The 17,273-nt window shown below is 39.2% G+C and overlaps 2 protein-coding genes across 2 annotated transcripts; one reads left to right on the forward strand and one right to left on the reverse strand.

Annotated features, from left to right (window-relative positions):
• On the forward strand, positions 539-3,402 carry LOC108637605 (olfactory receptor 4C46-like). The gene is made up of 2 exons (XM_018058894.1): positions 539-1,437; positions 3,342-3,402. Exons 1-2 carry the CDS (start codon positions 539-541, stop codon positions 3,400-3,402), a joined length of 960 nt encoding a protein of 319 aa, XP_017914383.1.
• Positions 13,492-14,421, reverse strand: LOC102177548 (olfactory receptor 4C12-like). The gene has a single exon (XM_005690185.2). The coding sequence runs from the start codon at positions 14,419-14,421 to the stop codon at positions 13,492-13,494; it is 930 nt and encodes a 309-aa protein (XP_005690242.2).

Consider the following 17,273-nt stretch of genomic DNA (forward strand, 5'->3'; position numbering starts at 1 on the left):
AGAGAAAGCATCTAACATAGACATCAGAAGGGGGACAGAGACTGTTCTTCTCAAGTCTTCTCAAGGCCTTATGTACCAGACCCACTCCCACAACACACACCCTAAGATAACAAGACTAGTCAGAAGGTTCACTTAAGAAGGAGAAACATGTCCTTGAGCAAGATACATTGTTGTTACATGATCATTAGTACAGAGCTTAAGAAAAAAACCTACCCTTGAACAAGATGAGATGTTTTGTTGTGTAATCATTAGTTCTGGGCTTAAAGAAAGTTTATTTTAACAATTATTGTCACAAAAACTCAGTTTAAGAAAAAAAAATGGGCTTAAACAAAGTTAATTTTAAAGATTATTGCCACAAAGCTCAGTTTAAGAAAGAACATTTTATGTGACTAAGACAAAGCAATGTAGGAAAAAAAAAATGTTTATATCTTTCTCCTCCTCCAGGGACCTGGACCCTTTCTCTTTCAGGCCCTTATCAGCCTTCCTAAGGATTAACTCTCTCAGTTTCAGGTAGTGAGTAAACCATTTCATGAAACACATGGAGAAAAGGAACAACATGACAGAGTTTGTTCTCCTGGGGCTCACACAGAATCCAAAGATGCAGAAGACTGTATTTGCTGTGTTCTTTGTCATCTACATCACCACTGTGATAGGAAATGTGCTTATCATGCTCACCATCACTGCCAGCCCGTCCTTGGGATCGCCCATGTACTTTTTCCTGGCCTATCTCTCCTTTATTGATGCCTGCTACTTCTCTGTGTGTGCCCCTAAGATGACTGTAGATTCACCCCATGAAAAGAAGACCATCTTATTTAATGGATGCATGACCCAATTCTTTGGGGAACATATCTTTGGAGGTGCGGAAGTCATCCTTCTTACTGTGATGGCCTATGACCGCTATGCGGCCATCTGCAAGCCCTGGCACTATACAAGCATCATGAACTGGCAGGTGTGTGGGCTGCTAGTGGGAGTGTCATGGGTGGGAGGCTTTCTTCATGGATTCATACAGATCCTCTTCATCTTCCGCATACCCTTCTGTGGCCCTAACGTCATAGATCACTTTATGTGTGACCTGAACCCTTTGCTCAGTCTTGCCTGCACTGATACCCACACTCTAGGGCTCTTCATTGCTGCCAACAGTGGCTTCATCTGTCTCTTAAACGTCCTTCTCCTGCTGGTCTCCTATGTGGTCATCTTGCATTCCCTAAGGGCCTACAGCTTGGAAGCAAGACGAAAAGCCCTCTCCACCTGCATCTCCCACATCACAGTGGTCGTCTTATACTTTGTTCCCTGCATATTTGTGTACATGAGACCCGCAGCTAACTTACCTGTTGATAAAGCAGTTGCTGTATTTTATACTGTGATAACTCCCATGTTAAATCCCTTAATCTATACCTTGAGAAATGCCCAGATGGAAAATGCCATTAGGAAATTGTGTAGTAGGAAATTTACTTCAGGTGTCTTATAAATGTGCTTTAGAGCCGAACGTTAATTCGTCTGATACAAAGGTCAAAGTGTATTTTAGATGATCTCAACAAGGAGTATGTAAAGAATAAAGAAGTAAATTAGTCACTGCAAACTATACATTCTGCACTGAGGGGAACAGAAATAAGTTCCCAGAAAAAGAGAAAAACATATATCAAAACCATTCTTTCCATCTTTAGGATCTAAATTCTACCAAATTGGTGTTTATTTTTACTAGTTTCAACCTTGTACATGGATTCATAGATTTTTCATCTAATAAAATGAAAGAAATACTAAGTAGATTGGTATTTACCACTAATCTCTCTAACAATACAAAGAGATTGTTACAATGCTGCTATTATCCCAATTTTACAAGTGGTGAAATTGAAGGAAAAGGGATGGTAGGTATGAAAGCATATATACCAAAGAGTCAGTAATCAGAATCAGACCCATTTCCCTGACCAAAATCCTAACTGCCTTCATAGATAGCCAAGAAATGATAGAAAGGGGAGATAATTACTAACTACCTTTTACTGAGACAGAGACTATGCTGGACAAATTGTGTACAGTACATTTCATTTTGTTACTGTAACTAAAAATCCAATAACTTTTCATTGCCAACTGTTCACTTTATGTGTCATAGTTGATAGTGATTTGTTAGCTGTAACATGTAACTATTTTATTGTTATAAAGCCCAACACAATACTGGGTTTTGATGAACATATTAGGACAATTATCCTCCAATTAAACATAAATATATTTAATAATAAAGTTGTCCATTGACCATTTATAATAGTTGAATGGAGACTGCATGATTTTTTTTTAATTTCCTCATAGGTTTCATAGCACTTACCATTGTTCATGTCACCATCTTAGGTTGAAATACCATCCAAAAGAGTGATGACTCAAATAAAAGAAACTCTTGACGTCAGATAGGAATTTCTACCTATTAAATATGTGATCATATTCCATAAAAAACTTTCCTGGTATATTATGATAGTTTCTTCAGTTCAGTTTAGTCGCCCAGTCGTGTCCGACTCTTTGCGACCCCATGAATCGCAGCACGCCAGGCCTCCCTGTCCATCACCAACTCCCAGAGTTCACTCAGACTCACGTCCATTGAGTCCGTGATGCCATCCGGCCATCTCATCCTCGGTCGTCCCCTTCTCCTCCTGCCCCCAATCCCTCCCAGCATCAGAGTCTTTTCCAGTGAGTCAACTCTTCGCATGAGGTGGCCAAAGTACTGGAGTTTCAGCTTTAGCATCATTCCTTCCAAAGAAATCCCAGGGCTGATCTCCTTCAGAATGGACTGGTTGGATCTCCTTGCAGTCCAAGGAACTCTCAAGAGTCTTCTCCAACACCACAGCTCAAAAGCATCAATTCTTCGGCGCTCAGCCTTCTTCACAGTCCAGCTCTCACGTCTATACATGACCACAGGGAAAACCTTCAGAGTAGCACAATTTCTGGTTAGTAATAAACACTGAATGAATAAATAAAAGGCGAAAGCAAAATAAAATCTCAGTAAAATGAAGAGGAAAAAGGCACTGTATTCGAGAGAATTTTTTCCTACCTTTATTTAACTTTATTTAATTCAGATTCTGAGAATTCTAGGTGAACAGTTTAGGGAAATCACAATTTCTTTTACTCTTTCTTTTGAGAGAAAGAAAGAGAGGAAAACTGAAATTATCAGCAATATGAGCAAACAGTTTACCTTGATGTTTTTCCTGTCTCAGCAAGATTTCATTATCTTATATATATACGAGCTATTCATATTATAGTTCTCTGTTAATCTTTACCTTTTGGTAACATTTTATTATTAGAAGCTTTTTTTTTTAATCTGTGACTACACCTACATACAAAGCAATTTCATAATAAATGTGTTCCATTATTCCTCTGTCCTTCATTCAGTTATCAGTAAATATTTTTGAGCTGAAATAATGAATCAGGCACATGGATATGTGTTGGGTCTTCAGTGACTGCTAAAAACAGATTTGGGTCCTGCCTTCTCAGAGTGTAGGATCCATAAAATTATACCCGAGAGCTCTTGTGACTACAGGCTGAATTCAGAATCTAGTTTAGATTACATCCTTTCTTCTCCTACCATAGTAGCTTCATTAAATCCCTTCTCCTTATAAATCACTTCCATAAAATCCCATCTCAGGATCTGTATCTAGGGAACTCCACCTAACATGAAGAGATAGAGTCCAAGAAATATTTGCAAATTATAGACAAAAGAACTTAATAGAAACTTGGTGAATAAAATTGTGGAATGGCCTTTTGAAAACAATTACATAACCACATAGGGGACAGTTTATAGTAAGACCTGGGACAAAGTGCTCCTGAAGGCTGACATGTGTTATATCAGCAACAAACATATGCCAAGGTTTCTCCTATAGCGAAGACATACTTAATGGTGAAAGGCTGAAAGCTTACCTCAAAAAATCAGAACATGTTCACTTTCATCACTTCTATTTAATATTTTCCTGAAGAGTAATGTCAGAAAAATTGGACTAGAAATAGAAATAAAAGGTATACAAATTGGAAAGGAAGAAGTAAAACCATACTACCAAATGACATTATCTTATGTAGAAAAAATCTAAATAACCCACACACACAATAAAACTATTAGAATCAATACAAAACAGCTATATTTCAATATATTAGGAATTAACAATTTTTTAAAAATTAAAAAATAATTACGTAAGCAGTACTATCAGAAAGAATGAAAAGCTTATGAATAAATTTTACCAAAACGGTGGATAAATTGTACACTAAAAACTGAAAACATCACTAAAAGAAATTAAAGAAGACCTAGGTAAATAGAAGGGCTTCCCACATGGCTCAGTGGTAAAGAATCTGCATGGGTTCCAACCTTGGATTGGGAAGATGCCCCAGGAGGAGGGCATGGCAACCCACTCCTGTATTCTTGCCTGGGAAATCCCAGGGACAGAGGAGACTGGAGGGTACAGTCCATGGGGTCTCAGAAGAGTCAGACACGAATTAGGGACTAAACACCACCACCACAACGGCGTACTTACTGAGCCATGAAAATTCAGAGTTAAAAATTTAAATAACAAAGATGTTTAAATCTCTTCTACAATACCACCTCCAAGTGACTGCTCATCTCTGCAGGATTAATGAGGTACCAGAGCATTAGTGATAGTGAAATTATATGAAATTATCAAAATTCAGTTATACAGAATCTTTCAACAAATTAGATGCTTGCTTATTTTTTGGTTTTACAATAAAAAAATTATTGCAGTCACCTATTACCAACAAAAAAAGGGAAGTCTTACTTCAGGCTGTATAATAAGCAAAAAGTATGTAGGATAGAGTCATATCTCAGTATATAAATTCTGACTTTAACTTAAGGCTCAGTCATATTACACTATATATTTGAGCCTCAATGTATAGAAAATGGGTTCAAAGAGTTAAGGATAAAATTCTTATGCCAGTTATCAATTAATTGCCTCTCAGCTACAAATAAACCGATTATTGCCCACTCCATATTAATGAAAATGGATCCTGTAAGCATTTCTCCCTGTCCTTAACCTGACATGATGTTAAGCTAGATCAGGAGAAATGTTCAAAGAGACATCTTTCTCTGGATTAAATATGTTTCTTTTTCATCTTGTTCTGGCTCTGTAGCTTTCAACATTGCGTGTGTTATAATCGCGGAAGGCGGGAGGGATGGCTTTCACTGGCGCTTCCTTTCGCTTTTACTGACACATCCCATGATCGGAGGAGCCTGGTAGGCTGCAAACCATGGCGTCGCCAAGAGTCGGACAGGACTGAGGACTTCGCTTTCATGCATTGGAGAAGGAACTGGCAACCCACTCCAGTGTTCTTGCCTGGAGAATCCCAGGGACGGGAGAGCCTGGTGGGCTGCCATCTATGGGGTCGCACAGAGTCAGACACGACTGAAGCGACTTAGCAGCAGCAGCAGCAGCAGCAGCCTTCCAGTTTTACTGACACTTCCACGGACACTTTCCCATTGAGTTTCACTGGCCCATCTACAGGAAGATTCCAACAAATTTCACAGGCACCCGGGTAATCAATTTTCCAACTCAGTCTAGATGTACCATGTGTGTGTGTTAGTCACTCAGTCGTGTCCAACTCTTTGTGACCCCGTGGACTGTAGCCCACCAGGCTCCTCTGTCCATAGAATTCTCCAGGTAAGAATACTGGAGTGGGTTACCATTTCCTTCTCCAGAGGATCTTCCCCACCTGGGGATCAAACCTGGGTCTCCCGCATTATAGACAGATTCTTTACCGTCTGTGCTATCAGAGGGGTGTTCTCTGCCAGCCTTTCTCCACCTGCACCCAAAATGGGTTTTTCCTGCTTGCTGCTCAAGGCCTTAATTCCTTGTTCATGACTTTCAGTTAACCGCCACTGCAGTGGAAGGCTCCTGTCTTGCCAGTTCCAGAGACATTTCATGCCTGCCAACCTCTTCAGCGATCATGAAATAGTTCTGGACCAAGGCAACTCAGTCAAAATTTTCCGCCATTCAATGGACAGCAGCTACACCTTCTCCATTAGACTGGAATCTCAAGTTTGGGAAGATGCTGACATTCTAAATGTTCCTTCTTTGGATGCTCATCTCTCAGTGGAAGTCCTTCTTTATAGACCTCATTACCTCCCTCCTTTTTGAAAAAGATTTATTTGATTATTTTGGCTGCGCTGGGTCTTTGGTGCTGCGCATGGGCTTTCTCTAGTTGCAGTCAGCTGGGGCTGCTCTCTGTTACAGTACATGAGCTTCTCGTTGCAGTGGCTTCTCTTGTTGTGGAGCAAGGGTCTCGGGCACACAGGCTTCAGTAGTTGCAGTGCATGGTCTCAGTAGCTGTGGTTCCCAGGCTCAAGAGCACAGGTTCAGTAGCTGTGGCACATGGGCACAGTTGTTCCGAGGCATGTGGGATCCTCCGGCACCAGCGATCAATCAATGTCCCTGCATTACACGGCAGATTTTTAACCATCAAACCACCAGGGAAGACCTTATTACCCTTTTATAGATAATACCCTGCTATAATTAATAATTGCATGTGAACTTTTTATATTCAAATCACACTGTGGACTGTCTCCTGGCTGGACCCTGACTGATACAATACGTAAAATACCAGAAAGAATTCCAGCCTTAGGGGCAATGAGAAACAATATTTCTTTTCACTGTACAACCAAGATGCAATAATCAGGAAAATTCCATAAAAGAATCTATATTGAGTCCAAAATAAATAAATATTAAACAAGCTCTTTTCAATAATAAGCAGTAACCAAGATCTCAGTGTTACATAATAAGACAATTTAATAGCAGTTTTATATTCTAGATTCTTACCTTTTTGCTTCTGATGACATTTGAGATAAACAGATTATGTAGTTACAGTTCAGTCACCCAGTCATCTCCGACTCTTTGCGACTCCATGGACTGCAGCACGCCAGGCTTCCCTGTCCATCACCAGCTCCCGGAGTTTATTCAAACTCATGTCCATTGAGTCAGTAATGCCATCCAACATTCTCATCCTCTGTTGTCCCCTTCTCCTCCCACCTTCAATCTTTCCCAGCATCATGGTCTTTTCAAATGAGTCAGTTCTTCACATCAGGTGGCCAAAGTATTGGAGTTTCAGCTTCAGCATCAGTCCTTCCAATGAACACCCAGGACTGATCTCTTTCAGGATGGACTGGTCGGATCGCCTTGCTGTCCAAGGGACTCTCAAGAGTCTTCTCCAACACCACACTTCAAAAGCATCAATGCTTCAGTGCTCAGCTTTCTTTATAGTCCAACTCTTACATCCATACATGACTACTGGAAAAACCATAGCTTTGACTAGACCAACCTTTGTTGGCAAAGTAATGTCTATGCTTCTCAATATGCTATCTAGTTGGTCACAACTTTTCTTCCAAGGAGCAAGTGTCTTTTAATTTAGTAGCTGCAGTCACCATCTGCAGTGACTTTGGAGCCCCCCAAAATAAAGTCTGTCACTGTTTCCACTGTTTCCCTATCTATTTGCCATGAAGTGATGGGAACGGATGTCATGATCTTAGTTTTCTGAATGTTGAACTTTAAGCCAACTTTTTCACTCTCCTCTTTGACTTTCATCAAGAGGCTCTTTAGTTCCTCTTCACTTTCTGCCATAAGGGTGGTGTCATCTGCATATCTGAGGTTATTGATATTTCTCCTGCAATCTTGATTCCAGCTTGTGTTTCTTCCAGCCCAGTGTTTCTCATGATGTACTCTGCATATATGTTAAATAAGCAGGGTGACAATACGCAGCCTTGATGGACTCCTTTTCCTATTTGGAACCAGTCTGTTGTTCCATGTCCAGTTCTAACTGTTGCTTCCTGACCTGCATACAGATTTCTCAGGAAACTGGTCAGGTGGTCTGGTATTCCCATCTTTTTAAGATTTTCCACAATTTATTGTGATCCACAGAGTCAAAGGCTTTGGCATAGTCAATAAAGCAGAAGTAGATGTTTTTCTGGAACTCTCGTGCCTTTTCAATGATCCAACAGATGTTGACATTTTCATCTCTGGTTCCTGTGCCTTTTCTAAATCCAGCTTGAACATCTGGAAGTTCAAGGTTCATGTACAGTTGAAGCCTGGCTTGGAGAATTTTGAGCATTACTTTGCTAGCATATGAAATGAGTGCAACTGTATGGTAGTCTGAGCATTCTTTGACATTGCCTTTTTGGGGATTGGCATGAAAACTGACCCTTCCCAGTCCTGAACATATCTGGAAGGTTTGACCCATAACTAAGACTCATACTTAATGGTGAAAAGCTGAAATCTTACCTCATAAAATCAGAATATTCTCCCTTTCATCACTTCTATTTAATATTTTCCTGAAGATTAATGTCAGAAAAATTAGACTAGAAATAGAAATAAAAGGCATACAAATTGGAAAGGAAGAAGTAAAACTATACTAACAAATGACATGATCTTATGTAGAAAAAAAAATCCAAGGAATCCTCACACACACGAAGAAACTATTAGCATTAATACAAAATAAACTATATTTTATATACTAAGAATTAATAGTCTAAAAACAAAATTAAGAAAATAAGTATGTTGACAGTACCATCAGAAACAATAAAATACTTATGAATAAATTTACCAAAATGGTGGGTGAATTGTACACTAAAAACTAAAAAAATCACTGAAAGAAATTAAAGAAGACATAGGGTAACCCAGTGGGTAAAGAATCCGCCTACAATGCAGGAGACGCAGGAGACACAGGTTCGGTACCTGGGTCAGGAAAATTCCCTGGAGGAGGAAATGGCAACCCACACCAGTATTCTTGCCTGGAGAATCCCTTGGATAAAGGAGCCTGATGTGCTACAGTCTGTGTGGTTGCATAGAGTCAGACACGAATGAAGCAACTGAACAAAGGTAAATATAAACTTATCTTGTATTCATAGCCTTGTAGACTTAATATAATTAAGATAACAATATCCCCTAGAGTGTATATTTAATGCAATCTTTATCAAAAGCCATTTTATGCAAAAATGGAAATGCAAATACTAAAATTTGTGTGAAATTGTAGAGAAGTTTCATATGGAATTGCAAGAAATCCCAAATAATCCAAAAAAAAAAAATCTGAAAAGTGAAGAATAAAGTTTGAGGATTCATACTTTCAATCTCAAAACTTAATGCAAAGGTATAGTTCTTATGAGAACTATAGGGATTTGTAGAAATGTGTGCCTCCAAGTTATGTTAATGAAAAAATAACTATTATACATGTATCCTCACATATAAAAATTATTTTCATTTTAAAATGTTAGAAGAAAATTATGATAAAATTGTTATACAATATGTCTATATTTAGAGTACCAGTGTTTGTGACTTTTATCTTCATAAATCCAGACTGATCATAAAAATCATAAATATGAATGACATTATCTCTGACTGTTGATGGCAATGATTAGCAATATTACAAAGTACAAAAAACATGCAGAAATGAGTTGATGATGGAAACAGGATGGCCTGAGGAACATGGATGCTTAGATGCAAAGGGAGATGAGATATATCTGATAAAATAACAGCATTTTATATTTTTAATGAGAATTAAAATTTCCCTGTGAAATAAGAAACTGCATTACAAGGAAAAAATGTTTAACATAGTCAATGAAGCGTTTTAAACAAAAGCAACGAAGTGTATATGATTGTTCTTATTATTGTTGTTCAGCCACTAAACTGTGTCCAACTCTTTGCTATTCTATGGACTGCAGCACACCAGTCTCCTCTGTCCTTCACTACCTCCTGGAGTTTGCTCAAACTCATGTCCATTTAGTGAACTGAGTAGAGACACCATTTATCAAGGCTGCTTATCTAATCTCTGGGACCATTTGATCATGCTCAGGGAGAATCTACGTGAAGGTTTATAACCAATAACACCAGTTTCACTGACCATGTCCCTGTACCAACTGGGCATTATTATTAATTTCCTTACAATTATAGAATGAGTTGGAAAACACCACAGAGTTCTGCCCCATAAAATTCTCCAAGTTCTACTTTTTCCCACTGCTCTGAAGTGTCTTGTGGGGCTTGGTGTCTGTTATCTATCTTGTTGACTTATATATGATTTTGCCTTTCTGCCATGCTGAAATCTCATTCACCTTTGGATATTATTTCTGATTTTGTCCCTGGATACTATTTACTTCAAATCTTTCCAAAGCTTCGCCTTCTCTAGATATCCCTGCCCCCATCCTGGTGCCAAACTCTGACTCTATAAGCTCTTTGACAATGGAGAAAAGACTAGACCCTTCATTTATACTTTGAAGAGTGTTACACTTCTTCCCAGGTGGCACTACCTTCCCAGATAAAGAACCCACCTGCAATGCAGGAGATGTAAGAGACATGGGTTTGATCCCTGGGTCAAGAAAATCCCCTGACAGCATGCTTGGGGCGGGTCATGGTGATGACCCAGAGAGATGTTATGGGGAGGGAGGTGGGAGGCGGTTCATGATTGGGAACGCATGTACACCCATGGTGGATTCATGTCAATGTATGGCAAAACCAATACAGTATTGTAAAGTAAAATAAAGTAAAAATAAAAATTAAAAAAAAAGAAAGAAAGAAAATCCCCTGGAGAAGGAAATGGCAACTCCATTCAGCTTTCTTGCCTAGAAAATTTGATGGACAGGAGAGCCTGACGGGCTACTGCCCATAGGGTAGCAAAGAGTCGGACATGACTGAAGCAGCTTAGCACACACACACACATTTACTGATCCATGACAATTCAGAGTTAAAAGGTTTTTGTGCCTGTATCAATTTTCATTTTATGTATACATTGAAGCAATGTATAATTAGTATAATATAATGTGAATCAGTTAATTCACATCCTCAACAACATTTGGTAGAGTTAGTCTTTATCTTTTTTTTAATTATGAAAGTATGATAGCACATTTACAAGAGACTTAGAAAATACAGAACAAAGTTACATATAGTTCCACTATATATTATAATTATTTTTAATCAGATAAATTTAGATTTTTATTTGGCGTTTCAACATCAAACTCTCAAAACATAATAGAATTAATAGGCAGGAAAGTAGAAGGACTAAGTACACCTGAAAAGCACTATTAACCAACTCAATATAATAAAGACTTATACAATTTTCACACAACAATGACATGCAAATTCTATTCAAGTTCCCATAGACTATAAACCAGAAGACACTGGAACATATCCAGGGGCATAAAACAAGGTGCAAAAATTTCATGCTATAAAAGAATTGAAATCATACAGAGTCTGTTCTCTTATCAGTGTTGAATTATGCTAGAAATCAATATTAAAAGATATTTGACAATAACCCGCATAATTGCCAGTACAATGTGACATTCACCAAGAGATCTTTGACTTAACCATTGAAAGCCTCAGAAAAGTTAAAAAACTGAGAAAGTACAGAGGGTGATTGCAGAAAAGAAAGCATTTACATGAGAAATTAATACCAAAGATTCTTTTTAAAAAAACCCTATGTTTCTGGAAATTGAATGTTCACCTTTAAATGATGGGAGGATCTAAGGAGTCGTTGTTGTTGATGTATAGCCTCTAAGTCGTGTCCGAGTCTTTTGTGACTCCATGGACTATAGCCCACGAGGCTTCTCTGTTCATGGGATTTCCTAGGCAACAATACTGAAGTGAGTTGCCATTTACTTCTCCAGGACATCTTCCTGATCCAGGAATCGACCCAGGGATTGAACCTGGGTCTCCTGCATTGCAGATGGATAATTTACTGATGAGCCATCTGGGAAGCCCATCTAAGAGTCCCTAACAAGGAAAATTAGAAAATAATTATAACAGAATAATTCATTTAAAATTTTGATAATAGTTCCATTTATTCTGCCATCTAGTATTACTACTAAAAGTCTAGAAAGTGTATTATCTTAGTGATTTTTTAAAAAATTAATGAGGCTTGAAACTTGATCCAATTCTGAGAAAAACTATGTTGTAAAAAAAAAACCCACAGGAAATTAGCATGTGATACAGTATTATTAAAGTACAAATTTTGTTCAAATTCCCAAAATTTTATGTTAGCACCCATTTGTTATTTTCATACCTTTTAAAAATTTCATATTCTATTCAGTTGCATTGAGCAGCTTCAGCTGCATGCAAGAGATTCTGATAAATTCTCTTTTCATTTTTTTTTAATTCTGTTACAGAGCTAAAGTTTAAATAACAAAGATACTTAAATCTGTTCTACAACAACCACCTGCAAGTGATTGTTCATCTCTGTTTGTGCATCTTTACTGAAAGGATTAATGAGATCAGTGATCACTCGGTTAGTTGGTCAGTGTTATCTGACTCTTTTGCAACCCCATGGGCTGTAGCCCACAAACTCCTCTGGTCCATGGAATTTTCCAGGCAAGAATACTGAAGTGTGTTGTATTTTCTGCCACCCTTGCTCCACCTACACCCAAAATGGGTTTTTCTACTTGCCACTCAAGGTCATATTTCCTTGCTCATGAGCCTCAGCCAACCAACATGACAGTGAAAGCCTCCATCACTCCAGTCCCAGAAACATTTCATGCCTGCCAGCCTCAGTTCAGCCATCATGAATTATTTCTTGCGCAAGTCAATCCAGTTAAATTTTTCCACCATTCAATGGGCAACAACTTCTCCATAAGACTAGAATCCCAACATCCTAAATATGTTACTTCCTACCCTGTTATAATTAATAGCTGTTTTCGTTTAGTCACTGAGTCGTGCCTGACTCTCTTGCAACTCGATGGATTCTAGTCCACCAGGCCACTTTGTCAATGGGATTTCCCAGCAAGTGTACTGGAGTGGATTGTCATTTCCTTCTCCAGGGCATCTTCCCAACCCAGGGGTCGAATCCATGTCTCTTGCATTGGGAAGAGAATTTTTACCACCCAGCCACCAGGGAAGCCCTTTGTAGTTAATACCCTGATACAATTATTTATTGTATGTGAACTCTTTCTATTCAAACTGCACTGTGGTCTGTCTCCTGGTTGGACCTCAACTGATACCGTACGTAAAATAACAAACACAATGCCAGCCTTATAAGCATTTGAGAAACACTATTTCTTTTCACTGTACAACAAAGATTCAATGAACAAGAAAATTCCACAAAAGAATTTATATTGAGTTCAAAACAAATGAATATTTTTAACATTTTATTTTCAATAATCAGTAGTAACCAACATCTCCATGTTACATAATAAGATACCAATCCAATAGTCTAGGCTCTTAGCTTGTAGCTTCTGAAGACATTTGAGATAATCAGATAAATATTGAATAAAAAGCATTAAGCTGTGATGAGGAGAGTGTGGGATGGGAGAAAGTAAACCTGGATTCCAGTCTAAACTCAAGTCTGTGCTTAAGTTGTTGTTCAGTCCCTAAGTCCAATACTTTGCGACCTCATGGACTGCAGCATGCCAGGCTATTCTGTCATTCAGTGGCTATCTGCAGTTATTATTCAGTCCCTTTTAGAGTCAATGTATTCATCTATAGATCAAGAGGATTGGAGGAGATTATCTGTTTTACTTCTATCTATAAAGCTCAGTGAATCTCTTTAATCACTATCTGCAGTCACTTTCTTTTTCCAGAGTTTCTTCATAGCACGTTTTACCTCAGCATTTCTGAGGGTGTAGATTAAAGGATTTAACATAGGGGCCACCATAGTATAAAAGACAGCAACAGCTTTATCAATGGGCAGAGTGGTGACTGGGCGAAGATGCACAAAGACACAGGGCACAAAAGACAAGACCACTACTGTGATGTGAGAGACACACGTAGAAAGGGCTCTGCGTCTCCCCTCCAGGCTATAGTTCTTTAGGGAGCGCAAGATGACCACATAGGAGACCAACAGGAGGAGGAGGTTTAACAGGCAGATGAACCCACTGTTGGCAGCAACAAAGAGACCAAGGATGTGGGTGTCCACACAGACAAGTTTCAACAAAGGGTACAAGTCACACATGAAGTGGTCTATGACATTGGGGCCACAGAAGGGCAGCTGGACTGTAAAGAGGATTTGAACGGTTGCGTGGAGAAACCCTCCAGTCCAGGCCACCCCCAGCAGGAGGAGGCACAGCCTGTGGCTCATGATGGCCGTGTAGTGCAGAGGCTTACAGATGGCCATGTAGCGGTCATAGGCCATCTCTGTGAGCAGGATGATCTCAGCAGCACCAAAAATGTGTTCTGCATAGACTTGAGCCATACACCCATTAAAGGACACTGTCTTGATCTCCTGAAGGGAGTCCACAATCAACTTAGGAGCCGAAGAAGAAGAGTAAACTGTGTCTAGCAAGGAAAGATGGGTCAGGAAGAAGTACATGGGGGAGTTCAGAGCCTGGCTGGTGGTAATGGTAACCACAATGAGCAGGTTGCCTGACAGGGTTACCATGTACAAGATCAAAAACACCACAAACACTATTTTTTGCATTTGGGGGTTCTGTGTAAGACCTACTAGGATGAATACGGTCACATTCCTTTCATTCTCCATCTATGTGGTGTGGGTAATAAAAACTCTGGCAAGGAACACTTTACCTTTAAAAAAGAAAGAAAGAAAAAGGGAATATAAAAGAATGAATTACTACAAAATACTACCTTTCAACAGTACTCTGACAATATCACAAATGATTCCTTCTTTTCCCCAAACTGTCTAGGAACACATTGACCAAAATTTCTCTTAGTTGACTCTCTTAGATTTTTTTTTTTTTACATTTTTTAATAGTTCTCAAAATTCTGGAACTTGTCTTACTAATTTTAATCAGAAAATACATATTTTTTTCTTGGAGGCCTTAGTTTGAAACAACGAATTTTTTAATTGGGAATGGTATATGCAAGGGAAAAGAAACATAGGAAGTTGTGTACTGGCACATTGTGGGACCCCCCAAATATATTATCTGAATATACTAATATTTGAATAAATCACTTTAATGTACTCATAAAGTTATTCTTATCAGTTCACTAAATGAACATAGAATGAGGGCCTCGCTGGACTCTAACAGCTTTTAGAGGATCAGGGCAGGGGGTAAGTCTGCCCTAGCTGCCCCATGGACCACTTTTAATCATCCTAGATACTGTCTTTAGTCTACCATCTAAAAACTATCGATCACTAGTTTTAACATATTGGAGAAGGCAATGGCACCCCACTCCAGTACTCTTGCCTGGAAAATCCCATGGACGGAGGAGCCTGGTAGGCTGCAGTCCATGGGGTCGCTCAGAGTCAGACATGACTGAGCGACTTCACTTTCACTTTTCACTTTCATGCATTGGAGAAGGAGATGGCAACCCACTCCAGTGTTCTTGCCTGGAGAATCCCAGGGACAGGGGAGCCTGGTGGGCTGCCGTCTATGGGGTCGCACGGAGTCGGACACGACTGAAGCAACTCAGCAGCAGCAGCAGCAGCAGTATTAACATATGCCATTAATACTAACAGGTAATAAGCCAAGTCTCAGTAATCAACCAGATCACTTTAATGCAAAGTCTATTTCCATTTACTTGATGAGGAATATGTATATTAGTCAAGTCCACTTTAAGGTCATATATACCGCTAAGTGGGCTTCCCAGATGGCACTAGTGGTAAAGAACCTGCGTGCCAATGCAGAAGACACAAAAGACGTCAAGACCCAGGTTTGATCCCTAGGTTGGGAAGATCCCCTGGAGAAGGGCATGCCAATCCACCCCAGAATGCTTGTCTGGAGAATCCCACAGACATAAGAGCCTGGTGGGCAACAGTCCATAGGGTCGCAAAGAGTCGGACATGCCTGAAGTAACTTAGCAGCATGCACACAACTAAGTGTTGTCATTATTAATCTTTGCACTTTACAATAACTAAGATTTTATTATTCTCTTTATATTTATGTGTTTTTAAAGAAAAAAAGGCAGTGAAGGGTAAAATGAATTGTCTATGTTACAAATGGGCAAGGTACATAATGAGGTAACTCTTCCAACGAAGTTACTCAGTCTTGTCCAACTCTTTGTGATCCCATGGACTGCAGCCTACCAGGCGCCTCTGTCCATGGAATTCTCCAGGCAAGAGTACTGGAGTGGGTTGCCATTTCCTTCTCCAGGGGATCTTCCCGACCCAGGGATCGAACCCGGGTCTCCTGCATCGCAGGCAGATGCTTTACCATCTGAGCCCCCAGAGGAGCCCCAGGTTCTCTGCACCAGGGAACTCTTCCAGATGGTCCCACAAACTCTTTGTTGAGAAGACAGCTTTAGAGTTCCAAGCCCCAGGATCGTGGGCTCTCTTCTGGATAGCCCAGGGCATCAGAGAATCCTTCCAGGGACAAGAACACTTGAGAAGAAAATCTGAGTGCACTTCTAATTGCCAACTCTTCTCTAGACAAGATGACCCCTGGGAGAACCAAGAACCAACTGATATAGTTTTATGCTTTCCCAATGGTCTGTACCAAAGGTCAGATTTCATGATCAAAATCAGACAGAAAATCCCAAACTTAACTCATTCATTCTCATTATTTCACTTTTTACCTCAGCTTCTTGCAAACTTTGAAGCAGTTAGCTTTAAAATAGCTCTCTTTTACTATTTATATCCGCTCTTTTTATCCCACACAGCACAATAACCAACTCACAAACAAAGCAACATGGCCTATGTCAAACTCAGTGGACATTGTTGATGTCCTCTCTTAACTGACAGACCCAAACACAGGATAATTTTCAGTTTTGTTTTGTTTTTTGTCTTAATCCAAAGACCAATTCTGTTCCTATTTCCACTCATATTCTCTAATACTCATAATTTTGGAAAAATAAGAAATGGACCAAAGTTATGGACAGCAAAATAATCTTGATCTTCCATAAAAAGGCACACAGACTGCAATTGAGTAAGAACTTCAGCAGACAAACTACTTCTTAAGCAAGGAAATCTTTGTTTACTTGCTTAAATTCAATATACCCAAACATTGGTTAATGCACTTTTACTATAAGTCTGCTTTTTCTCAATCTTTATAGAATGCAGAGGCTTATTTTTTACACCATGGCATTCCTATAATAACCGTTAGCTTTGTTGAGTTTCACAATGTACTAGGCATTATACTAAATATTTTACATGTACGTGGTCTTCAAAATGATCCTTGTGAGGTTGGATATACCGTTGACTGTATTTTAAAGAAAAATAAACTGTGGTTACAAGAACATAAATGACTTACTCAAAGTAATAATGATGAAAACCCTAATAGAGAAGACTGTATTCAAATTCAGGATGCCTGCGTCTAGCTCTTTACCACTTAGTGCCTCTCCAGGAGGAACCCAGTTTACTTCTGGGAATCAGCAATGCCAGAGTTTAGACATGGCCACAAGTAACCACATGAAATCCATGGCAGTTCTTTTGCT

The sequence above is a fragment of the Capra hircus genome, chromosome 15 (assembly GCF_001704415.2).
Source record: "Capra hircus breed San Clemente chromosome 15, ASM170441v1, whole genome shotgun sequence".
Lineage (NCBI taxonomy): Eukaryota > Metazoa > Chordata > Mammalia > Artiodactyla > Bovidae > Capra > Capra hircus.

Bases quoted from the DNA above. Each gene is read 5' to 3' on its own strand.
- LOC102177548 (XM_005690185.2), bottom strand. From the start codon at position 14,421: ATGGAGAATGAAAGGAATGTGACCGTATTCATCCTAGTAGGTCTTACA.
- LOC108637605 (XM_018058894.1), top strand. From the start codon at position 539: ATGGAGAAAAGGAACAACATGACAGAGTTTGTTCTCCTGGGGCTCACA. The intron at 1,438-3,341 runs TAGTAGGAAATT...TTCATAATAAAT, and splicing joins AATGCCATTAGGAAATTGTG to GTGTTCCATTATTCCTCTGT.